The following is a 19,640-nucleotide window of genomic DNA, read 5'->3' on the forward strand; positions in this document are numbered from 1 at the left end:
CATATATCAAAACAATAAATTAACTAAGGTGGCAAAGGAAGGGAGAGGCCCTCTAGAGAGAATAAATGTGGAGAGGAAAACATTACCATGACAATAGAAAATGTCTCAAAGGAAATTCTTGGGATATAAGACACTTCCAGGTTTGAATGTAGACTATACTATTATCATAAAGTTTTTTTTTCAAAATAGTTACTTCCATTAGACCAAATCAATCCCATCTCTAAACAGTTCTCCAATATCCTGTTTCCTAATAAATAACCTACATTTAGAGATTAGCATTCCATTTCTAGAGCAATGTATCCAGGAGTATTCTTCTGTGCACTTTTTTTTTTTTTTTTTTGGTCTCTATTCAATTTGGTTAGCCAATTAACTGCCAGTTAATTTAATTAGGTACCTCAAGTATGTGATAAGATAGAAGCTTCATTTGAATACTGTTTTGATTCTAAAAGGACTTTTAGAGAAAGACTGAGTGGGAGTGTGAAGTGTATCTAAGTTTCAGAAGAGTATGACACATCTTACATGCATTTCAGTAGCCTTGCTAAAAAGACTGCACATAATATTACCATGCACCAAATTTTAAAACAAAATATATCATCCTACTTTTTAAACTCTTATTGGATTAAGCCCATAAGTATTACAGGTGAAATAAATTCCAAAGGAGCAAAAATAATTTACTGAGGTACTTATGGTCAGTAAGCCTATACAGGACTTTTATATATATAGTATTTATAGAATTTATAGAATCAAGCACTAGGTATAACTTAAGTAATATAGTATACTTAAAGTCATAAATTCTCAGGATCCTATCTAATAATTTTGTGGTCACACTGGTTTTTAAATTAAAACAGGGAATTCACTCAGTGAAAAATAAAAGTTCTCATTATTTCAAAATAATGTTTTGTTGAATCATAAATTTTAAAGAGTCAAGTTCAATATTTCATAGACAAGTTCAGTTTGTCATGTTTACCAGCTGGCTTATTAGGTCATCAGAGTGAAAAATTCAATTGAATAGTCTATGTTGTGAAATTATACACTGAAAGGCCAACTAGAAATCAAACACAAATCTCACTTTCCTCAAATTGGTACAAGAAATACAGTATAAACACAGTTGGCTGGCATTTGTAAGTAAATATTTCTAAAAATATCTCCTATATGAGCAAGGCATAAATTCTTCAAAATATCCATTTCAGTGAAAAAAATACAAGGAAGCTCTAATACAGTGAGTAACTTCAGTACTATGGAATAGGTCATAGATTATGCTAAAATTTAAATCCATTAGGCATTATTAAATTGGATTAAACTTAAGGCTTTGGCAGACAAGTGAAATTCTAAAATACTAGAAACACCAAAACCAACTGGCTGAATATTTACCCAAAAAATTTTCCCACTCTAAGTTATTCAACCACCTGGCAGGGTATAGCTTTTTCTCCCTATAACTGTAAATTACTTGCATAAGCAAGTCCTTTTCAGGACTAGTCAACAAACTTATTATATACACAAATATTATCAAACCATAATATAAATCCAATTAACCAAATAATTTTACAGAATAATTAAGTCTGCCTTTAAAAAATTAAGAGATGAAGTTATCCAGTCTTATGTTTCAGAAACTTGAATTATTTTCAATTCAGATAACTCAATTGCTATTCAGGGTGCTAAAACGCGATGCTTTTCTAATTAATCCAAATTGACAACAAAATTGTTATACATTATCTATTTAACAATGTGCTACTGTAGCTAATAGTTTGCTACAGTTAAATAAATATTTGTTTTAAAATCTGCAATGTTAATACCAATTCTAAATGCTACAATTAGCCAGTCTGAAGAAAAAGCAAATAACCATAAAAATCACTCAATCAAAAGCACAGCTATATAACAGTGTACCTTATTCTTATGAACCCGGTTTAGAGAATTATTTTGGTAAGATTTGTAAAAGCTAATTTAAAAGACAGAAATAAAAATACAAAAGACAAATTTTTAACTGTTTTATTAACATATTTCTGCCTGTAGGTAAATAAAATGACCAACAGAGGGTGCCAATCAGCCACTTCGTTGCTCAAAAATCTGTATTAAAATTAGCAGAGTAAATACAGATTACCTTATTTTATATTGTTCCATATTGGAATTTACAATAGCACTGCCTTCCAGAGTTAACAAAATACATTAAGAAATGACACATGATGAAAGCATTATTTTCTTAATGAAGCACTAGAAGAATTCTAAATAGGATTCTATTATTTAAAAGCAGGTTATAAAAATCCTTCACCTCTCACGCAAATAAGTGAAAACTAAAACACCCAGAAATGCTTAACATGGAATTTTAAGTCATCTAAAACTATGTGGTATAAAATCAATACTTTCATAAGTATGTTAAGTTGGGAAGATGAGTTTTCTACTTTAAATCTTGAAATAACCTATTTTCAACAGACACCAAACAATATAAAGTTTAAAAAAGTAAAACCAGCAATGTCTTTAATATACCATATTGTATTGCAGAAATACCAGGAGTACATAATTATCACTGGCGATCTACACTTTTAGCTTTTATTTTTATGTTATAGTATATAAGTAATTAAACTAGTCAATTGGAGTGTAAGAAACTATTTAGCTTTGTGGCATTATTAAAATCACAATCATGTTGAATGATACATATAATTAGGTCCTATAAGTATCTTTGGCTAGTATTATAAAGTCAAATAAAGTTTCAAGAAGACAGACTAGTGGGCTGGGCCAGGAGAGAACATTACTGCTAAAATGTAAGTTCTATAAGAATAGGAATTTGGGGGGCTTCCCTGGCGGCTCACTGGTAAAGAATCCACCTGCCAACGCAGTAGACAAAGGTTCGATCCCTGATCCAGGAAGATCCCACATGCCATGGAGCAACTAAGCTCATGCACCACAACTACTAAGCCTGTGCTCCAAAGCCCAGGAGTCACAACCACCAGAGCCATGTGCATGCTCCACAACAAGAGAAGTCACTGCAATGAGAAGTTTGCGCACCTCAACAAAATAGAGCCTCCATTCACGGCAACTAGAGAAAAGCTCATGCAGCAACGATGGCCCAGCACAGCCAAAATTAAATAAATAAAATTATTTAAAAAAAAAGAATAGGGGTATTTTGGCCTATTTTGTTCACTGCTCAATCACCAGTGCCCAATATATATAACTCAGAACAGTCTAAGGAACTCAATAAATGTTTAGTGAATAGCAAATGAAGTAAAACAGGATATGGTCATTTTGGTGGAGCAAGTCCTAAATAGGTGTGACTCTTACCCATTAATAACTAGTTTAGTAAGTTGCTGTTAACCTCTCAGACTCAGCATCCTCATCTGTAAATGGTGGGAAGTATTTATCTAATAGCTACTGAATAAAAAAATATTTTTAAAGTATTCTGTATCATTTTTACTGTTAGTCACTCAGTCATGTCCAACTCTATGAACCCATGGACTGTAGCCCGCCAGGCTCCTCTATCCACGGAATTCTCCAGGCCAGAATACTGGAATGGGTAGCCATTCCCTTCTCCAGGGTATTTTTCCGACCCAGGGATTGAACCCAGGTCTCCTGCACAGCAGGCAGATTCTTTACCATCTGAACCACCAAGGGAAGCCCTAGTATTTGTGTATCATTCTTAGAAAGGTACAAGAAAACCAGGATTATTTTGTGAGTATTTGTGGTTTTAGTATTAATTTGAAGCTTACGTGGAAGAGGCACTAAATCATTTGTAAAAGTGATCGGAGTATGACTTCCCAGTTTCTATAAGATAATGATAGTCACCTAAATTGGAATCTTTTCTAGAATCCTATGAAAAGTTTCACATCAACAAGGAAAGCAAATAAAATCATCTGTGGCCCAAACCAACAGCATAACTAGAAAACAGATTTCAATTTACATGTAAAAGAGGAAATTAACAACTGAATACAACAGAACCAGCTCCTGGAGGCCTTACCCAAATAGTCAGGTATTCCAAAACACTTGGCCACCTGATGCAAAGAGCTGACTCACTGGAAAAAACCCGATCCTGGGAAAGATTGAAGGCAGGAGGAGAAGGGGACAACAGAGGATGAGATGGTTGGATGGCATCACCAACTCGATGGACATAAGTTTGAGCAAGCTGGGAGACAGTGAAAGACAGGAAAGCCTGGGATGCTGCAGTCCATGGGGTCGCAAAGTGTCGGACATGACTGAGCGACTGAAAACCTCTTGCAGAACATAAAATAAGATCAACTTATTTAATCCTCTCCTCTAGAAGATGGATACAAAATCTGGTGGTTACCACAGCCCTAGGGGCTCTAAAAGAACTGTGGTTCAGAAGTTGTTAGTCTTGTGGAGAAGAGACACCATAGCGGAGGTATCCTTTGAAGGTTTGGCCATGAAAAAAAGGAAGGAAGGAAGAAGACAAGGAAGAGGAGAGGAGAGGGAGCAAGAGGAGGTGGAGAAGGGAGGGGGACGAGAAAGAAGAGGAGGAGAAAGGAACTGAAATTAAAACCCCTTAGATATAAAATAGAATCAAACTATCAGAAACTCAACCAACCAAAGTCTCCAAAGGAACCATTTATTAAAGAAACAACTACCCATCCTTCCAATAATAGAAAACACTTTTGAACTAAGAAACCAACTAACTCCTTTTACCCACTCCCCTCCACCACCACCACCACCACTTGACCCAGAAAAATCCTACATCCTACATATTTCATTCAGTTCAGTTCAGTTCAGTTCAGTCGCTCAGTCGTGTCCGACTCTTTGCGACCCCATGAATTGCAGCACGCCAGGCCTCCCTGTCCATCACCAACTCCCGGAGTCTACTCAAACTCATGCCCATCGAGTCGGAGATGCCATCCAGCCATCTCATCCTCTGTCATCCCCTTCTCCTCCTGCCCCCAATCCCTCCCAGCACTGGAGTTTCAGCTTCAGCATCAGTCCTTCCAATGAACACCCAGGACTGATCTCCTTTAGGATGGACTGGTTGGATCTCCTTGCAGTCCAAGGGACTCTCAAGAGTCTTCTTCAACACCACATATTTCATTAGGAACAACAAAAAAAAAAGGACTCAAACACCCATAGAAAGTTACTATACAATGAAAGTAGAATCCCAATGCTTCAGCTGATAAAAATACCCCACCAACCACTCTCCAAAAAACAAACAAACAAAAACTAACATGATACTCCAAAATGAATTAAGTGTAGCTTAAAAAGCTACTGCAAATAGGAGAGAAACCAAGAATCTGAAATCTAACACCCCACACTAGTAAAGGATAAAGAGCAGGTAAAGGCTGCAAAAAGGGATACAGTGGATCAAAACAAAACAAACAAAAAAATAAAGAGTTTAAAAACATCAAAGAGAAAGTGACAGACATAAAAGCCAGGCAAAGAAGATCCAATTTGCACGCAACTGGAGTCCTTAAATAAGAAAAATAAAATAACAAGACAGGATAGAATTAATGTCCCTCCCCGCCCCCCCCAGGCTTTAACTCCAGGAAAACTTTCTGAAAATAAAAGAACTGAATCTATTAACACATCTTTTTAAAGTCACTCAGTCGTGTCCAGCTCTTTGAAACCCCATGGACGGTCACCTGCCAGGCTCCTCTGTCCACGGAATTCTCCAGGCAAGAATACAGGAGTGAGTTGCCATTCCCTTCTCCCAGGGGACCTTTCCAACCCAGTGATCGAACCTGAGTCTCCTCTGTGGCAGGCAGATTCTTTACCATCTGAGCCAATATTTCAAAGGCACTAAATGAGCCAAAATGCTTGGCCTTAGTCATATACCAGATAAACGACTTGGTCCTTTCAAAAAAGGGAAAAAATTAGACATTAGATTTATTGGTAACAACACAACAATGGAGCAAGGTATTCAGAGAATCTCAGCGAAAGAAAGTCTTGTCCAAGGATTTTGTATCCAATCAAGCTGCACTTTAGGTACCAACACTAAAGAAAAGCACTTTAAAGATACAAGAATGTAAAGAAAACTGTGTTCACTTTAAGGAATCCACTAGCTCATGAGCTTCCTCTAAACAACAGATGATTTCAGAAAGCATAACAAAAAGACAGGTATCAAACATTATATTTATTTAACTGCAGATCAAAGACTAAAATAAAGGTGGAGATACAAGTACAGGATTGATATGTAAATACTATCTACTTAGCAAAACAGAAATACAACTCTAAAAAAAGAAGACAGAATGGTAGAAAAGGAAGAAATGGGAAAACAGAATAATAAGTTCATTGATTTCCACACAGAAAATTTTAAGTAGAAATAAAATGATATCATGCTGCGGCTTCTGCTGCTGCTAAGTCGCTTCAGTCGTGTCCAACTCTGTACGACCCCATAGGCGGCAGCCCACCAGGCCCCCCCATCCCTGGGATTCTCCAGGCAAGAACACTGGAGTGGGTTGCCATTTCCTTCTCCAATGCATGAAAGTAAAAAGTGAAAGTGAAGTCGCTAAGTCATGTCCGACTCTTAGAGACTCCATAGACTGCAGCCTAACAGGCTCCTCCATCCATGAGATTTTTCCAGGCAAGAGTACTGGAGTCGGCTGCCATTGCCTTCTCCAAAATGATATCATATAAAGCAGAAAAACAAAATAGGAGAAGCCTAAGGAAAAAAGAACTAAGGTCATTATAAAGCTAACAGTATATAATTTTTAAACATATAAAGTTCCAGTACTACTATGACAAATAATCTTAAATTAAAAAAAGAATAAGGAAAACAGGCCACATATAAAAAACAAGCTGTAATTATAATACACATAAGTTAACATAAAAGAATATGACAAAACTGAAATCAAGTATGCCAGTTATATATATATATACACAATCAAATCCAGTTCTCCTGCATCGCAGGAGGATTCTTTACCATCTGAACCACCAGGGAAGCCCTAATTTCTCTAGTAAAAGGATTTTCAGATAGGCTCATGATGTAAAACTCAACTCTGGGATGACTACAACAAACACATTTTCAGCAACCATTTCATAAAGGCTAATTAGAGATGGACAAAGATATACCAAACAAATGCAAACAATAAGAAATCAGAGTATACGACTAGACGGAAAGGTCCGTCTAGTCAAGGCTATGGTTTTTCCAGTGGTCATGTACGGATGTGAGAGTTGGACTGTGAGGAAAGCTGATTGCCAAAAAATTGATGCTTTTGAGCTGTGGTGTTGGAGAAGACTCTTGAGAATCCCTTGGACTGCAAGGAGAGCCAACCAGTCCATCCTAAAGGAGATCAGTCCTGGGTGTTCACTGGAAGGACTGATGCTGAAGCTGAAACTCCAATACTTTGGCCACCTCATGCGAAGAGTTGACTCATTGGAAAAGACCCTGATGCTGGGAGGGATTGGGGGCAGGAGGAGAAGGGGATGACAGAGGATGAGATGGCTGGATGGCATCACCGACTCGATGGACATGAGTTTGAGTCAACTCCAGGAGTTGGTGATGGACATGGAGGACTGGCATGCTGCGATTCACGGGGTCGCAAAGAGTCGGACACGACTGAGTGACTGAACTGAACTGAGCTGAACTGATGGTGAAAAAAAGAAAAAGAACAGTGGTTGCCTCTTCAAGTGGGAATAAAGGCAGGTACTACTAATCCAGCATTGAGGAAAAACAAACACAGCATATACAGAAAGCATAGTTTATTCAAAGAGGGATAAAAGGCAACCCCAAACTGCCACAAATAATGAATGACTGTTTATGAAACTGATAACATAAAATACAGAGAGAGAGATTATTTTAAGTAACTTTTAAACTTTTAACCTTTTATCCACAAGAATGTATATATATTTGTATATATACACGCACACGCATACGAAAAAAGAACTATCATAAAAAATAACCTGAACTAATAGATGAATAGAAAGATATAAGACAAAGCAAATATAGTAAAATATTAATTGCAGACTCTAGATTGCAGATATATCAGTCTTCACAGAATAATTCTTTCAACTTTTATGTACATTGTAAAGTTTTAATAATTTCTGTAGGTCAGAAAAGAACTGCAAGGACATCTTGAACTTTCCCAGATGGATTTATATCAGCAATCATGCTGGTATCATAATTATGAAACTATTTTATATAATCATAGTATGAAACAAATATATATACAAATCAAATAAGGAAATATATTTTTGTTTCTTAGGAATTAAGATATTTAGTATAAGAGATACAAATACAAAGTAATTAAAAAAACTTATAAATATCAATATAAACTCATCAGTTTTTTTAAAGTCTTTCCCATAGTTACATGATTTTCAAGGCCTAAAATTAGCAATCCCCAATAAAAATGAGCATAGCTAATGCTCATATCTTGGTTTCAAATTACCATTGACCCTTAAAGCAGATCAAGGCTCATTAAAGGAATGGCTGACTCTAGGCCTATTGCACAGAAAATACAAGGCAAATCTGGCCATCCTTTCATGCGGGAAAGGAAGGAAGTTCCTAATGACTAACAGGGAGACAAGTCGAAAAGAACAGAGAAGCCCACTTAAAGGACCTTCCATTTAACAAAACCGGGACAATTTAATCTATCAAAAAGATTAATGAATATAAATGATAATAACACATTGGATTAAAAAACCCCACAAATCTATGGAGACAGAAAGAAAAGGAATGCCCTTCCTTACAAAAGAATATTAGCCAAAAGTTATAGGAAAATAGAGTATTATTAACAGATAATGACTGTCTTGTAAAGCCCCAATAATTTAGGCAAGGATCATAAATGGATACAATCATTAAGTGAAAGCTTGTTGGAAAACAGAATATTCTCCCAATTGCAATGTAACAGCCCAAAGATTACTTATGAATCATGAAGTGAAAACTATTAAAGTATCACAGAGGAGAAATGTGGCAACTGCTATTTAAACCAAGGGATCAAACTCTTATTTAAAGCAGTAAAAACAAATATCATATTGTAACACATTTGCAGAATATACAATCTCACTTAGTACCCAAACAAACTTAGAAAAATAATTGCAAAATATGTTTAATCAGAGTCTGATTAAGATCCAACTTTCAGCTACAGCAAAAAATGAGAAATGAGAAAAAGTTCAATAATACCATAAACAATTAACTGATGGGAAGTGGGGGAGACTACCGCAAAATATGCCAAAGTGGCATACTATTTTGAATTAGTTACCTGAGAAATAGTTCATGTAAGAACACCCTAACCCTCCTTTGTTCCCCTGAAAGCAGGAAACAAAGCTCCTATGGGAAGATCTCCTCCCTGTGCTAGAGGTTGGGAGGCATCCTTATTGACAAGAGACACATAGTTTGGGGCAGAGAAGCTGTATATGCAAACTTCATTACTTCTTCATTATTTTGCTACTCTAAGCTCAAATCCCTTTGTTTTGTCAAATCTTCACAAATAATTTACTCTTTGTCCAAATAGGTATATAAAATAAACAACCTGCTTTAGTCACTTTTTGAATCATTTAGTTATGTTCAGTTCAGTTCAGTTGCTCAGTCATGTCCGACTCTGCAACCCCATGAACCACAGTGTGCCAGGTCTCCCTGTCCATCACCAACTCCCGGAGTCCACCTAAACCCATGTCCATCGAGTTGGTGATGCCATCCAGCCATCTCATCCTCTGTCGTGCCCTTCTCCTCCTGCCCCCAATCCCTCCCAGCATCAGGGTCTTTTCCAATGAGTCAACTCTTTGCATCAGGTGGCCAAAGTATTGGAGTTTCAGCTTCAGCATCAATCCTTCCAATGAACACCCAGCACTGATCTCCCTTAGGAAGGACTGGTTGGTTCTCCTTGCAGTCCAAGGGACTCTCAAGAGTCTTCTCCAACACCACAATTCAAAAGCATCAATTCTTTGGCACTCAGCTTTCTTTTATAGTCCAACTCTCACATCCATACATGACCAGTGGAAAAGCCATAGCCTTGACTAGACAGACCTTTGTTGGCAAAGTAATGTCTCTGCTTTTTAATATGCTGTCTAGGTTGGTCATAACTTTCCTTCCAAGGAGTAAGTGTCTTTTAATTTCATGGCTGCAATCACCATCTGCAGTGATTTTGGAGCCCCAAAAAATAAATAGATGGGGAAACAGCCACTGTTTCCACTGTTTCCCCATCTATTTGCCATGAAATGATGGGACCAGATGCCATGATCTTATTTTTCTGAATGTTGACCTTTAAGCCAACTTTCTCCCTCTCTTTCATTTTCATCAAGAGGCTCTTTAGTTCTTCACTTTCTGCCATAAGGGTGGTGTCATCTGCATATCTGAGGTTATTGATATTTCTCCTGGCAATCTTGATTCCAGCTTGTACTTCCTCTGGCCCAGCATTTCTCATGATGTACTCTGCATGTACGTTAAATAAGCAGGGTGACAATATACAGCCTTGACGTACTGCTTCTCCTATTTGGAACCAGTCTGTTGTTCCATGTCCAGTTCTAACTATTGCTTCCTGACCTGCAGACAGGTTTCTTAAGAGGCAGGTCAGGTGGTCTGGTATGGGACCACCATATATACACAATTAAATTTGTTTTTCTCTTACTAATCTGTCTTGTATTTGACCTGTCAAAAGAAATGAGGGGCAAATGGAAAATTCTTCCCTCCCCTATACAGACAAATATAAAATGCAGAATATTTTTAGAGGATTTTTTTTCTTTTCCCATTTATTTTTATTAGTTGTAGGCTAATTACTTTATAATATTGTAGTGGTTTTTGCCATACATTGACATGAATCAGCCATGGAGTTACATGTGTTCCCCATCCCAATCCCCCCCTCCCACCTCCCTCCCCACCCCATCCTTCTGGGTCTTCCCAGTGCACCAGCCCCAAGCATTTGTCTCATGCATCCAACCTGGGCTTGTGATCTGTTTCACCCTTGATAATATACATGTTTCAATGCTGTTCTCTCAAAACATCCCACCCTCACCTTCTCCCACAGAGTCCAAAAGTCTGTTCTGTACATCTGTGTCTCTTTTTTTGTTTTGCATATAGGGTTATCATTACCATCTTTCTAAATTCCATATATATGCGTTAGTATACTGTATTGGTCTTTATCTTTCTGGCTTACTTCACTCTGTATAATGGGCTCCAGTTTCATCCATCTGATTAGAACTGATTCAAATGAATTCTTTTTAATGGCTGAGTAATATTCCATGGTGTATATGTACCACAGCTTCCTTATCCATTGAGGATATTTTTTAAAGTCTAGACTCTTCAAAGCATCAATGACAAGTTTTTAGAAAATGGTAAAAATGATTAAAGAAACTAAAGAGACATAATCAAATGAATCTTGATTGAATTCTGGTTTGGGAAAAACAATTATAAACAATTTTGTTTTGACAACTAGGATAAACTGAATATTGACTGAATATTAGTTGATTATAATGGAATTCCTGTCAGTGTTTTACATATGATAATCGTACTTTGGTTATGTAGGAAAATGTTCTTGTTTTTAGATGATACATGCTGAACTATTTAAATATACATCCCATGTTGTCTGCAACTTATTTTCAAATGGTTCAATACAAAGAAAAATGTGCATGTGTGCATATGCATGCATATGTGTGTGTATGAGTAGAAAAAGAAAAATGTGCATGTGTGCACATGCAGGCATGCATGTGTATATGAGTACAAAGATAAAGATGGAGAAAGAGCAAACATATTTGGCAAACTTCAGGTGGAGAATAAAGATGATGTCTACCATACTATGCTTATAAGTTTTTACATATGAAATTTCACAATAAAAAATTGATTTTAAAAGTTAACAAAGTAGAGAATAAAAAAGGACAACTGAGAACATGGCAAGCATAGAGCCCAGCAAAAACATAAGAACCTAAGAACATGGAATAAAGTAACAAGAAGAATAAGAAGTAACTGCCATATAATTAACAATTATTAAATTATAAGCCTTATTTGTTCATCATACACATGGAAGGGAGAATGACACAAAACATAATGAAGCACAAATTAAACTGTTCTTAAATACTTATATGGCACTATGGGTGTTCTGGGCTTCCCTTGTGGCTCAGCTAATAAAGAATCCGCCTACAGTGTGAGAGACCAGGGTTCGATCCCTGGGTTGGGAAGATCCCCCCAGTATTCTGGCCTGGAGAATTCCTTGGACTGTATAGTCATGGGGTCTCAAAGAGTCGAACACAACTGAGCGACTTTCATTCATTCATCATTAGGTGTTCTGGGGGATACAAAGAAGAAAGAGAAAAGAATCAACAGCAGTTGAATTGCCTTCAAGCTCTAGGCATCATTTCTATTTCACCAATAAGTATGAACCAGACATTGTCCCCGTCTCCAAAAGTTTATCATGTAATTGAAAATACATATTCCAAAGAGAATATAGTATGTTACAGTGAGATATTCATGGTTCAAATGTTACTAGAACTAAGAGAAAGCAAATAATCATTTTTTGAGTCCTTACTATGAGCCTAAGAAAGAAATGATTTTTTTTGAACTCACTTATGAAGGAAACTTTGATGATGCAAGTAAGGTATGACAGAATAAAAAAGGTCTGTAAAATGGAAATAGAAGATGGGACACTTCAGTATAAACAAAAGCAGGGGCAGGAAAATTCAAAAACCGTTTGGGGGATACAGACCAAGCATTTGGCTGAAATAAATTTGTGAAGTAGAAATTAACAAACTAATTTATAAACTATCATGGAAGTAGTTTGAGATCAGACCACAAAAATCGTGGAATGTAGTGTCTATCTAAAGAATTTTAGTAAATGGAAACCATTAGCTGTCTTTAAGAAGTGAACCAATATAAGCAATTCTTTATGGCTATACGGGCTTCCCAGGTGGCACAGTGTTAAAGAATCCACCTGATAACGCAGGACACGTAAGAGACACAGGTTTGATCACTGGGTTGGGAAGATCCCCTGGAGTAGGAAATGGCAACCCACTCCAGTATTCTTGCCTGGAAAATTCCATAGACAGAGGAGTCTGGCATAGCAGTCAGAACATTGCAACGAACTAGGCACAATTCACATTGCGCGCATGTGCACACACACACAGCTATAACATACAGGAAGATTAACATATTGACAGACTGGTGTAAACAAGCAATCCTATTCTCTAAACTAAGGTAGCAAGCTGTCCACGCTCTACCTCTCACCCCTACTAGCTAGTGTCTACTCAACCTAGAAAGCTTTCTATATTCCACTTTTTTGGGGGGGTGGAGGGTCTGCACTGGGTCTTCATTGCTGCGCACAGGCTTTCTCAAGTATGGCAAGTGGGGGCTACACTTCATTGAGGTGCATGGGCTTTTCATTCTGGTGACTTCTCTTGTTGCCGAGCACAGGCTCCAGGGCTCACAGACCTCAGGTATCGTGGGCTCCTGGGCTCTAGAGCACAGGCTCAGGAGCTGTGGCACATGGGCTCAGTTGCTCTGAAGCATGTGGGATCTCGACTGAACCCGTATCCCCTGCACAGGCAGGTCGATGCTTAACCAGGGAAGTTCCTTCACTTTTTCCTGAGTCACTCTGACTCTACTATGAATTTTACACAAACCTAAACATTTTTTGCATACCTAGATGTAAAAAATGGGTAATATACCAGAAGTTAAAGAGAACAAGCTTCTGTTACATTATTAGACCATCATAGTAAGGAAACATTTAACCAGTTACCAATATTCCCAGGCGGTTAAAGAAAGAACAAATGATACGACTGTATCACTGATTTATCAAGTAGGGTTCCTCAACTAAACCAAAAAATGACTACTGTTTTCTCAGTTCTCCCAAGAATGGTACCTAACTAGCACTATTCCACATATACAGAAGTCACTGTATAGAATGCATGTCTTAGGGCATTAGGGCTTAATTGTTTCTTGAAACCTCAGTTAACCAGACTGTAAAATGAAGCAAGACTATTTGTTTACTTACAAGACAATTGCTAATAAATTAAGAAATAGCTGAAACTGTTTGCAGAATGGTTGTTTCTGTGTAGAGAGCACCTTGTGTGAATATCTATCAGAAAAATCCAAAACTCATGTACTAGTTTTTATAAAACTCTCATCAAAAGTTACTTATTTGATCACTTCATCTGCCTGTTCTTAAATTTGTTGTTCAGTTGCTCAGTTGTATCCGACTCTTTGTTCTTAAATATTTTCCTTAAAAATTGATTATTTCAATCATTTTGTCTCACCATCCTTTTCAATAGTTTGCCAGATAACCTTCAGAAAAAATCCATTTTATCATACCTCTCTCTTGCTGAAAATAAAATGATAAAAGATAAGCAAACAATGAAATAAACATAAAGCCCTCAAATAACTTACTAGAGCAGCCTGGGGTAGTACAGAGTAGATGGCTTCTTTGGGGAGGGTTAAGTTTTCTCTAGCTTTTAAGTCATTTGGGTTCACATCCCACACAGAGAGACACCACTGGGTGCCCTTTGAAACAGTTACTTAATATTTCTAAGTCCCTATCTCAAATCTTCAATAAAGTAGTTTATACCTTTCTCAGCTTGTGATGTGCTATTTATAAACGCCCTGGCACAGAATATGCCAGCTGGAAAGACTATCAGGAAATACCAATTAAACTCCTATCACTGTAAACTTCCTTGATTCTTTGCTATCCACATCCTTTCCCACTTTGGCTTGATCTTCAGCTGCATCCAAACACATCTTTTCACTGCAACTGAATAATTCATGCTTATCTTTGATCCTAAACTTTTGAGATTTTTCTTTCTTGGAATGCTGCTTTCTTCCTACTCAACAAACCAAACTCTATCTATCCAGTTTTTCCATTAGACCTTCCTTAACTATACCATTTTATAGTGATTTAACTCTTCTTTGAAAAACTCTAGATGTAGTCTATTAATTTTCTGACATTTTATCATAAAATTTTAGAGAAGATAGACTAGTGTTAGGCAGTAGACTCATGAAAGTGCTATTTAAGTTCTGGCAGCAAAGTAAAACTGGAATACTTTTCTACCTTGAAGACAACCAAAACAAAGAAAGGCACAGACTGCTGAGTCTCTGAAGGTAAATTATTTGACTGCTGAATATACAAATATACTCACATTTTGACAAATTCTGTTCTTTGAATTTGAATACACTAGCACAATACTTAGTAAATGTTCTACAAGTAGTAGATATTTGATAAATACTGGATTGATTAATCAAATGGCATAATTTACATAACTTTCTTCAAGAAACTAAAAAATCTATCATGGGATTCTTTTTTATCTTTAGGTTCTTTTATGTTCTTTTATGTAATAAGGAAAAAAGTACTGTAATTTTCAGTTACATTTGATCAGTGACCTCGGGTTATATGTGCACATAACAAAAAGAAGTTATAAACAAAATAATTCATACAGAATATTCATATTTTTAAAGAAATAATAATTAACAGATGCAATGTTTCTATATGAGTGATAAATATAAATGTTGAAATATAAAAGAAATATACCATCAAAGCTATTTTTATCAAAGATAATCAGTAAAGAAGTTGAAAGTTGTACACATTTTCAGGTGAGAGTTCCCAGATATTTTTTCTTATCTTTGTTATATAAATCCAACAGGGATTAAGATAATTTAACATTTTTACAAATTAGCAACTTCAGGAAAGCTGTACAGTCAAATTAATAAAATAGCCAGTTTACAAATCATTATAAATATTTAAAGAACATAAATATGAAGGGCAGATGTGATTCCCAGAGGAACATTCTATGTAACTGTGAGTGATGACAAAATATTGAGTATTTAGTCCCATACTGTACTTAAACCAGCTTCCCAGGTGGCCCAGTGGTAAAGAAGATGCAAGAGCCGCAGGTTGGATCCCTGGGTCGGGAAGATCCTGTGGAGCAGGAAATGGCAACCCACTCCAGTATTCTTGCCTGGAAAATCCCATGGACAGAGGAGCCTGGCGGGCTACAGTCCATAGGGTCCCAAAGAGGCGGACACGACTGAGCATGCCTATACTTAAAAACCAATGCTTCTCAAACTTTCCCACTTAAACAATCCTCCTTGACAAAATATTGTTATAAATACTGTACTTAAAATCCAGTGCTTCTCAAACTTTTCCACTTAAACAATCCTCCTAAACAAAATATTGTTATAAATCCTCCTTGACAAAATATTGCTAGAAGGAATATATACCCCTGTGAGTAGCATAATACAAAACTAAGCCACACTTCTAAATTTCTCACACTTTATCTTAAAAATTCATGCTACAAAAAGATATGCCATAGTTACTCTTTGGCTTTGCGTGTCTTCTGACACATAATCATGTACTCTAAGTAATACATTTGGCCCATTTGGGAAGCACAGACTTATTCCAGTGTTATGTGTACCTGAAAAATATTTTCCTAGATTATGATACTGGAATAATTTCATTTTATAATACCAGGGATAAATAATAGTGAAAATTATTTGACATATTGTGAACACTAATTATATAAAAAGATTTTTAGGTTTTTAATATATATCTTAATTTTCAAAATGTAAATGTTCTGTCAACTGTAGAAAAGAAATTTTTCTTTACTACAGAAATTAAACAGATTAAACAGCTATCCCAAGGGAATAAAGCTAATAAATACTATACTTTGTACACAAGTGTTTATTATATGATTTCATCAATATTCTATTTTTACAGAAATCTCTTTCTCTGACCTGTGACTTTACCTTACTTTTCAAGAATTTCATGGAGGAGTACTATGAACAACCAAATCAATGGCCACTAATGTCTAAAAAGAAACTTTTAAATAGCGCTATAGCTTTAACAATGATTAACCATGGATAATGTAAAACCATTTATATGATAAAGGAAGCCAGTATCTAGTCACTAAATTGAGTCAATTCTAAGGTCCAAATAAGACTTGGCACTGTAAAAGGCAGCACAAATCGACAGAGAGAACAAGAACCAGGAGCTACTTAGCAAATCATAAGTAACCTCTCACTAGCTTCCGTCTCTAGTTAAAATATGTCCTTGAGTTGAGTAACTTGCTTCACTAGAACCTACACTCAGCACATGAAAGGAATGTGCTTGCTGATTTTTAAGTTCCCTCCCACTGATATCTTTAATTCTCTTCATAGCTTTAATTCTGTTGCCCACTCATTTCAATTTCTATACCTACGTTTCCCTTTCTCTCAGATAGTACCTTTTTATCAGTTTAAGTAATTAGCTTTTTAAAATTTACATTTGTACACATTAATATTCTAGTATCAATCTTGATCCTTCTTAAAATATTTCCTCACTCCTTGCTTCTTAACCACTTCATTTTACAACCTTCAAGTAATGAACACAATAAAACTGCCCAGTAAAAACTGCTGCCTTAATAGTAAGTTTACTCTGAGCCCTACTGTCAAAATGTTTATGATACTAGAGGCTACTTCAGTGTATTTTTTTAAAAGCTTTGGTGATTTGACATTTTAAATTTAAGGTTAAATCACACAGTGTTTTTAATGTAAATATTTAAGTACATTAAAAACCATAGGTAAACAATGCCACTAACCATTTTCCAGCTTGATTTGCAATCTGCTCTTCTAACTTCTGCAGCTCCAATGTGTAAGCCATTATTCGAGCATTGCACACCATAAGATTCTTAACTGCCTGCAAAATCTGGCCTTTTTGAGTACTCAAAGAAAGGAGTTTCCATATTCCTTCTCGTATTCGAATTTCCAAATCTATTTTTTCTTGAATGCTGCAGTCCTTAGAAAAGACAGAAGAAAAAAAAGCATTTTAAAAGGCAGCAAAACACAGAATAACATTTCTTTTTATTCCTAACAAATGAAAAATGTACTATCTAGTATTATAACTTAATATCAGCAAAGTAATAAAGTTTTAATGTATGATAGCATAAAAATTGTTAAATACTCTCTGCAAAATCTTAATTTCTTGCTTTATTAGGGAGCCTTTACAATCTACTAGAAAAACAGAACAGAAACAAAAGTGAGAAATACTACATATTTTTACTGTAATTGTACAAGGTTGAATAGTGTCCCCCAAACATTCTTGTCCTCCCAGAACCTCAGAATGTGACCTTATCTGCACAGTTTTGTGGATGTAATTAGTTAAGATGAGGTCATACTAGATTCATTTTGACCCTAAATCCAATGACTATTGGCCTCATAGCAAAGTCAGGTGGAGAACAGAGGGACATACAGAGAACTCTATGTGAAGATGCAGATAAAGACTGTAGTAATGAGTCTACAAGCCAAGGAACACCAATATTGCCAGCAACCATCAGAAGCTGGAAAAGGCAAGGACAGATTCTTCTCTAGTCCCTTCAGCAGGAACATAGCCCTGCAGATACTTCTGGACTCCAGAACTATGACAGAAAAAATTTCTGTTGTTTTAAGCCATTCAATTTTCATACCATGTTACGGCAACCTCAGGAAACTAACACAAAAATATAATAACCAAGGTGAACAGGATAGCATATGTATGTTTCATGTAAGTTGCACTGTGAAATGGCAAGATGTTAACTGATGATACTGAATTAACCAAGGAAAAACTTTCTAAAAGAACAGATGCTGAACAAAGGAACTAAGGTTTAGCAGCAGAGAGATTAACAGGCTATTTGTTAGAGTAAGCAATGTAAATAAAATCTCAGAAGCAAGAGAGTAAAAGCACTGTACTAAGAAAATGTCAGGAGCTTTAGCTTCCTGGACCCGAGATTTAAAACACAGTTTTGTATATAGTTATTTTAGTTTTAAGAGTCACCATGAAACTACTAAATTATTTTAGTTCTGAAAGTCTTTCTTTCATTCTGTACAATGATCTTATAACATCCCGGCTCTAAAAACAAGTTTCAGATATAACATCAAAATTCTATAAATTGATATGTACTCTTCTGATTTAATTCAGTGACTTTTAAAAAAATTATAAATCACTACTCTTTGTTATTTTTAGTTGCTAAATTGTTACTTTTTACTATCCTACAAACATGTGCTAATGCTTCAGTATGTCTACTTCTAAAAATAGATCACCCTGGTATCTGTGGTTAAAAAAAACAATGCTATAATTTACCTTTTAAGTGACATAAAACCTGTATCAAAAAATGAATGAATCTAATAACAAAAGCTTCAGATACTGAAAAGACAATCTTTTTAAAAGGAAAAGCAGAAAAGTCAGAGCAATAGTCTATGAAGATTATTCGAAAAGAAAAATTGCAGATGATTTAACTTGACTATCCAAATCCATCAAACGTACTATTCACACGCAGAAAACAGATCTGTTTAATTACATTCTGTAATTACATCATGTAATCACTATATAAAAACTTTCTTTTGTAGCATAACTCAAAACTGATGTACTATATAAATGTAGTCATTTGCTACTTTTCCTTCTTTACACATGACTGAATTTCAACAACTCCATCTCATCTTTTTATGACTTGTCAGTCCCAAAGTAAATTCTTTTTTAATGTAATTAGTAATCAATTTTAAGAATTATCTGTGTGACCCACATGTCTATAGAAATAAACTCTGGCAGGCAGGTTAGTATTAGAGAGTGCACTTACGGAGCGACTTGAAACTGGGATGAAAAACTACCCCACAACTCAAATATAAACAAATACCATCTGGTGCCATTAAATTCAAGTTTGCTTTTTAAATACTAGAATGAAGCAGCCAGTTGAACTAGCACAGTCATTCTTAAAGCTGGCTACATATTGGAATCACCTCAGGCAAACAAAAACAAACAATTAGGATTTTTGGAATTAGAACCTGCACATTT

The 19,640-nt window shown here is 35.9% G+C and overlaps 1 protein-coding gene across 3 annotated transcripts in view; it reads right to left on the minus strand.

The window, feature by feature from the left end:
• Positions 1 to 19,640, minus strand: part of RTKN2 (rhotekin 2) — a 107,934-nt gene that overhangs the window by 82,712 nt on the left and 5,582 nt on the right. For 2 of the 3 annotated variants that reach the window (XM_043926671.1, XM_043926670.1), the window contains exon 2: positions 17,416 to 17,612. The exons of the other annotated variant lie outside the window; for it this stretch is intronic. In XM_043926671.1, the coding sequence (XP_043782606.1) occupies positions 17,416 to 17,612 (197 nt within the window). The remainder of the gene's footprint in view (positions 1 to 17,415; positions 17,613 to 19,640) is intronic. 3 annotated transcript variants of the gene reach the window in all.

Source organism: Cervus elaphus, chromosome 15, assembly GCF_910594005.1.
Source record: "Cervus elaphus chromosome 15, mCerEla1.1, whole genome shotgun sequence".
NCBI classification, from domain to species: domain Eukaryota; kingdom Metazoa; phylum Chordata; class Mammalia; order Artiodactyla; family Cervidae; genus Cervus; species Cervus elaphus.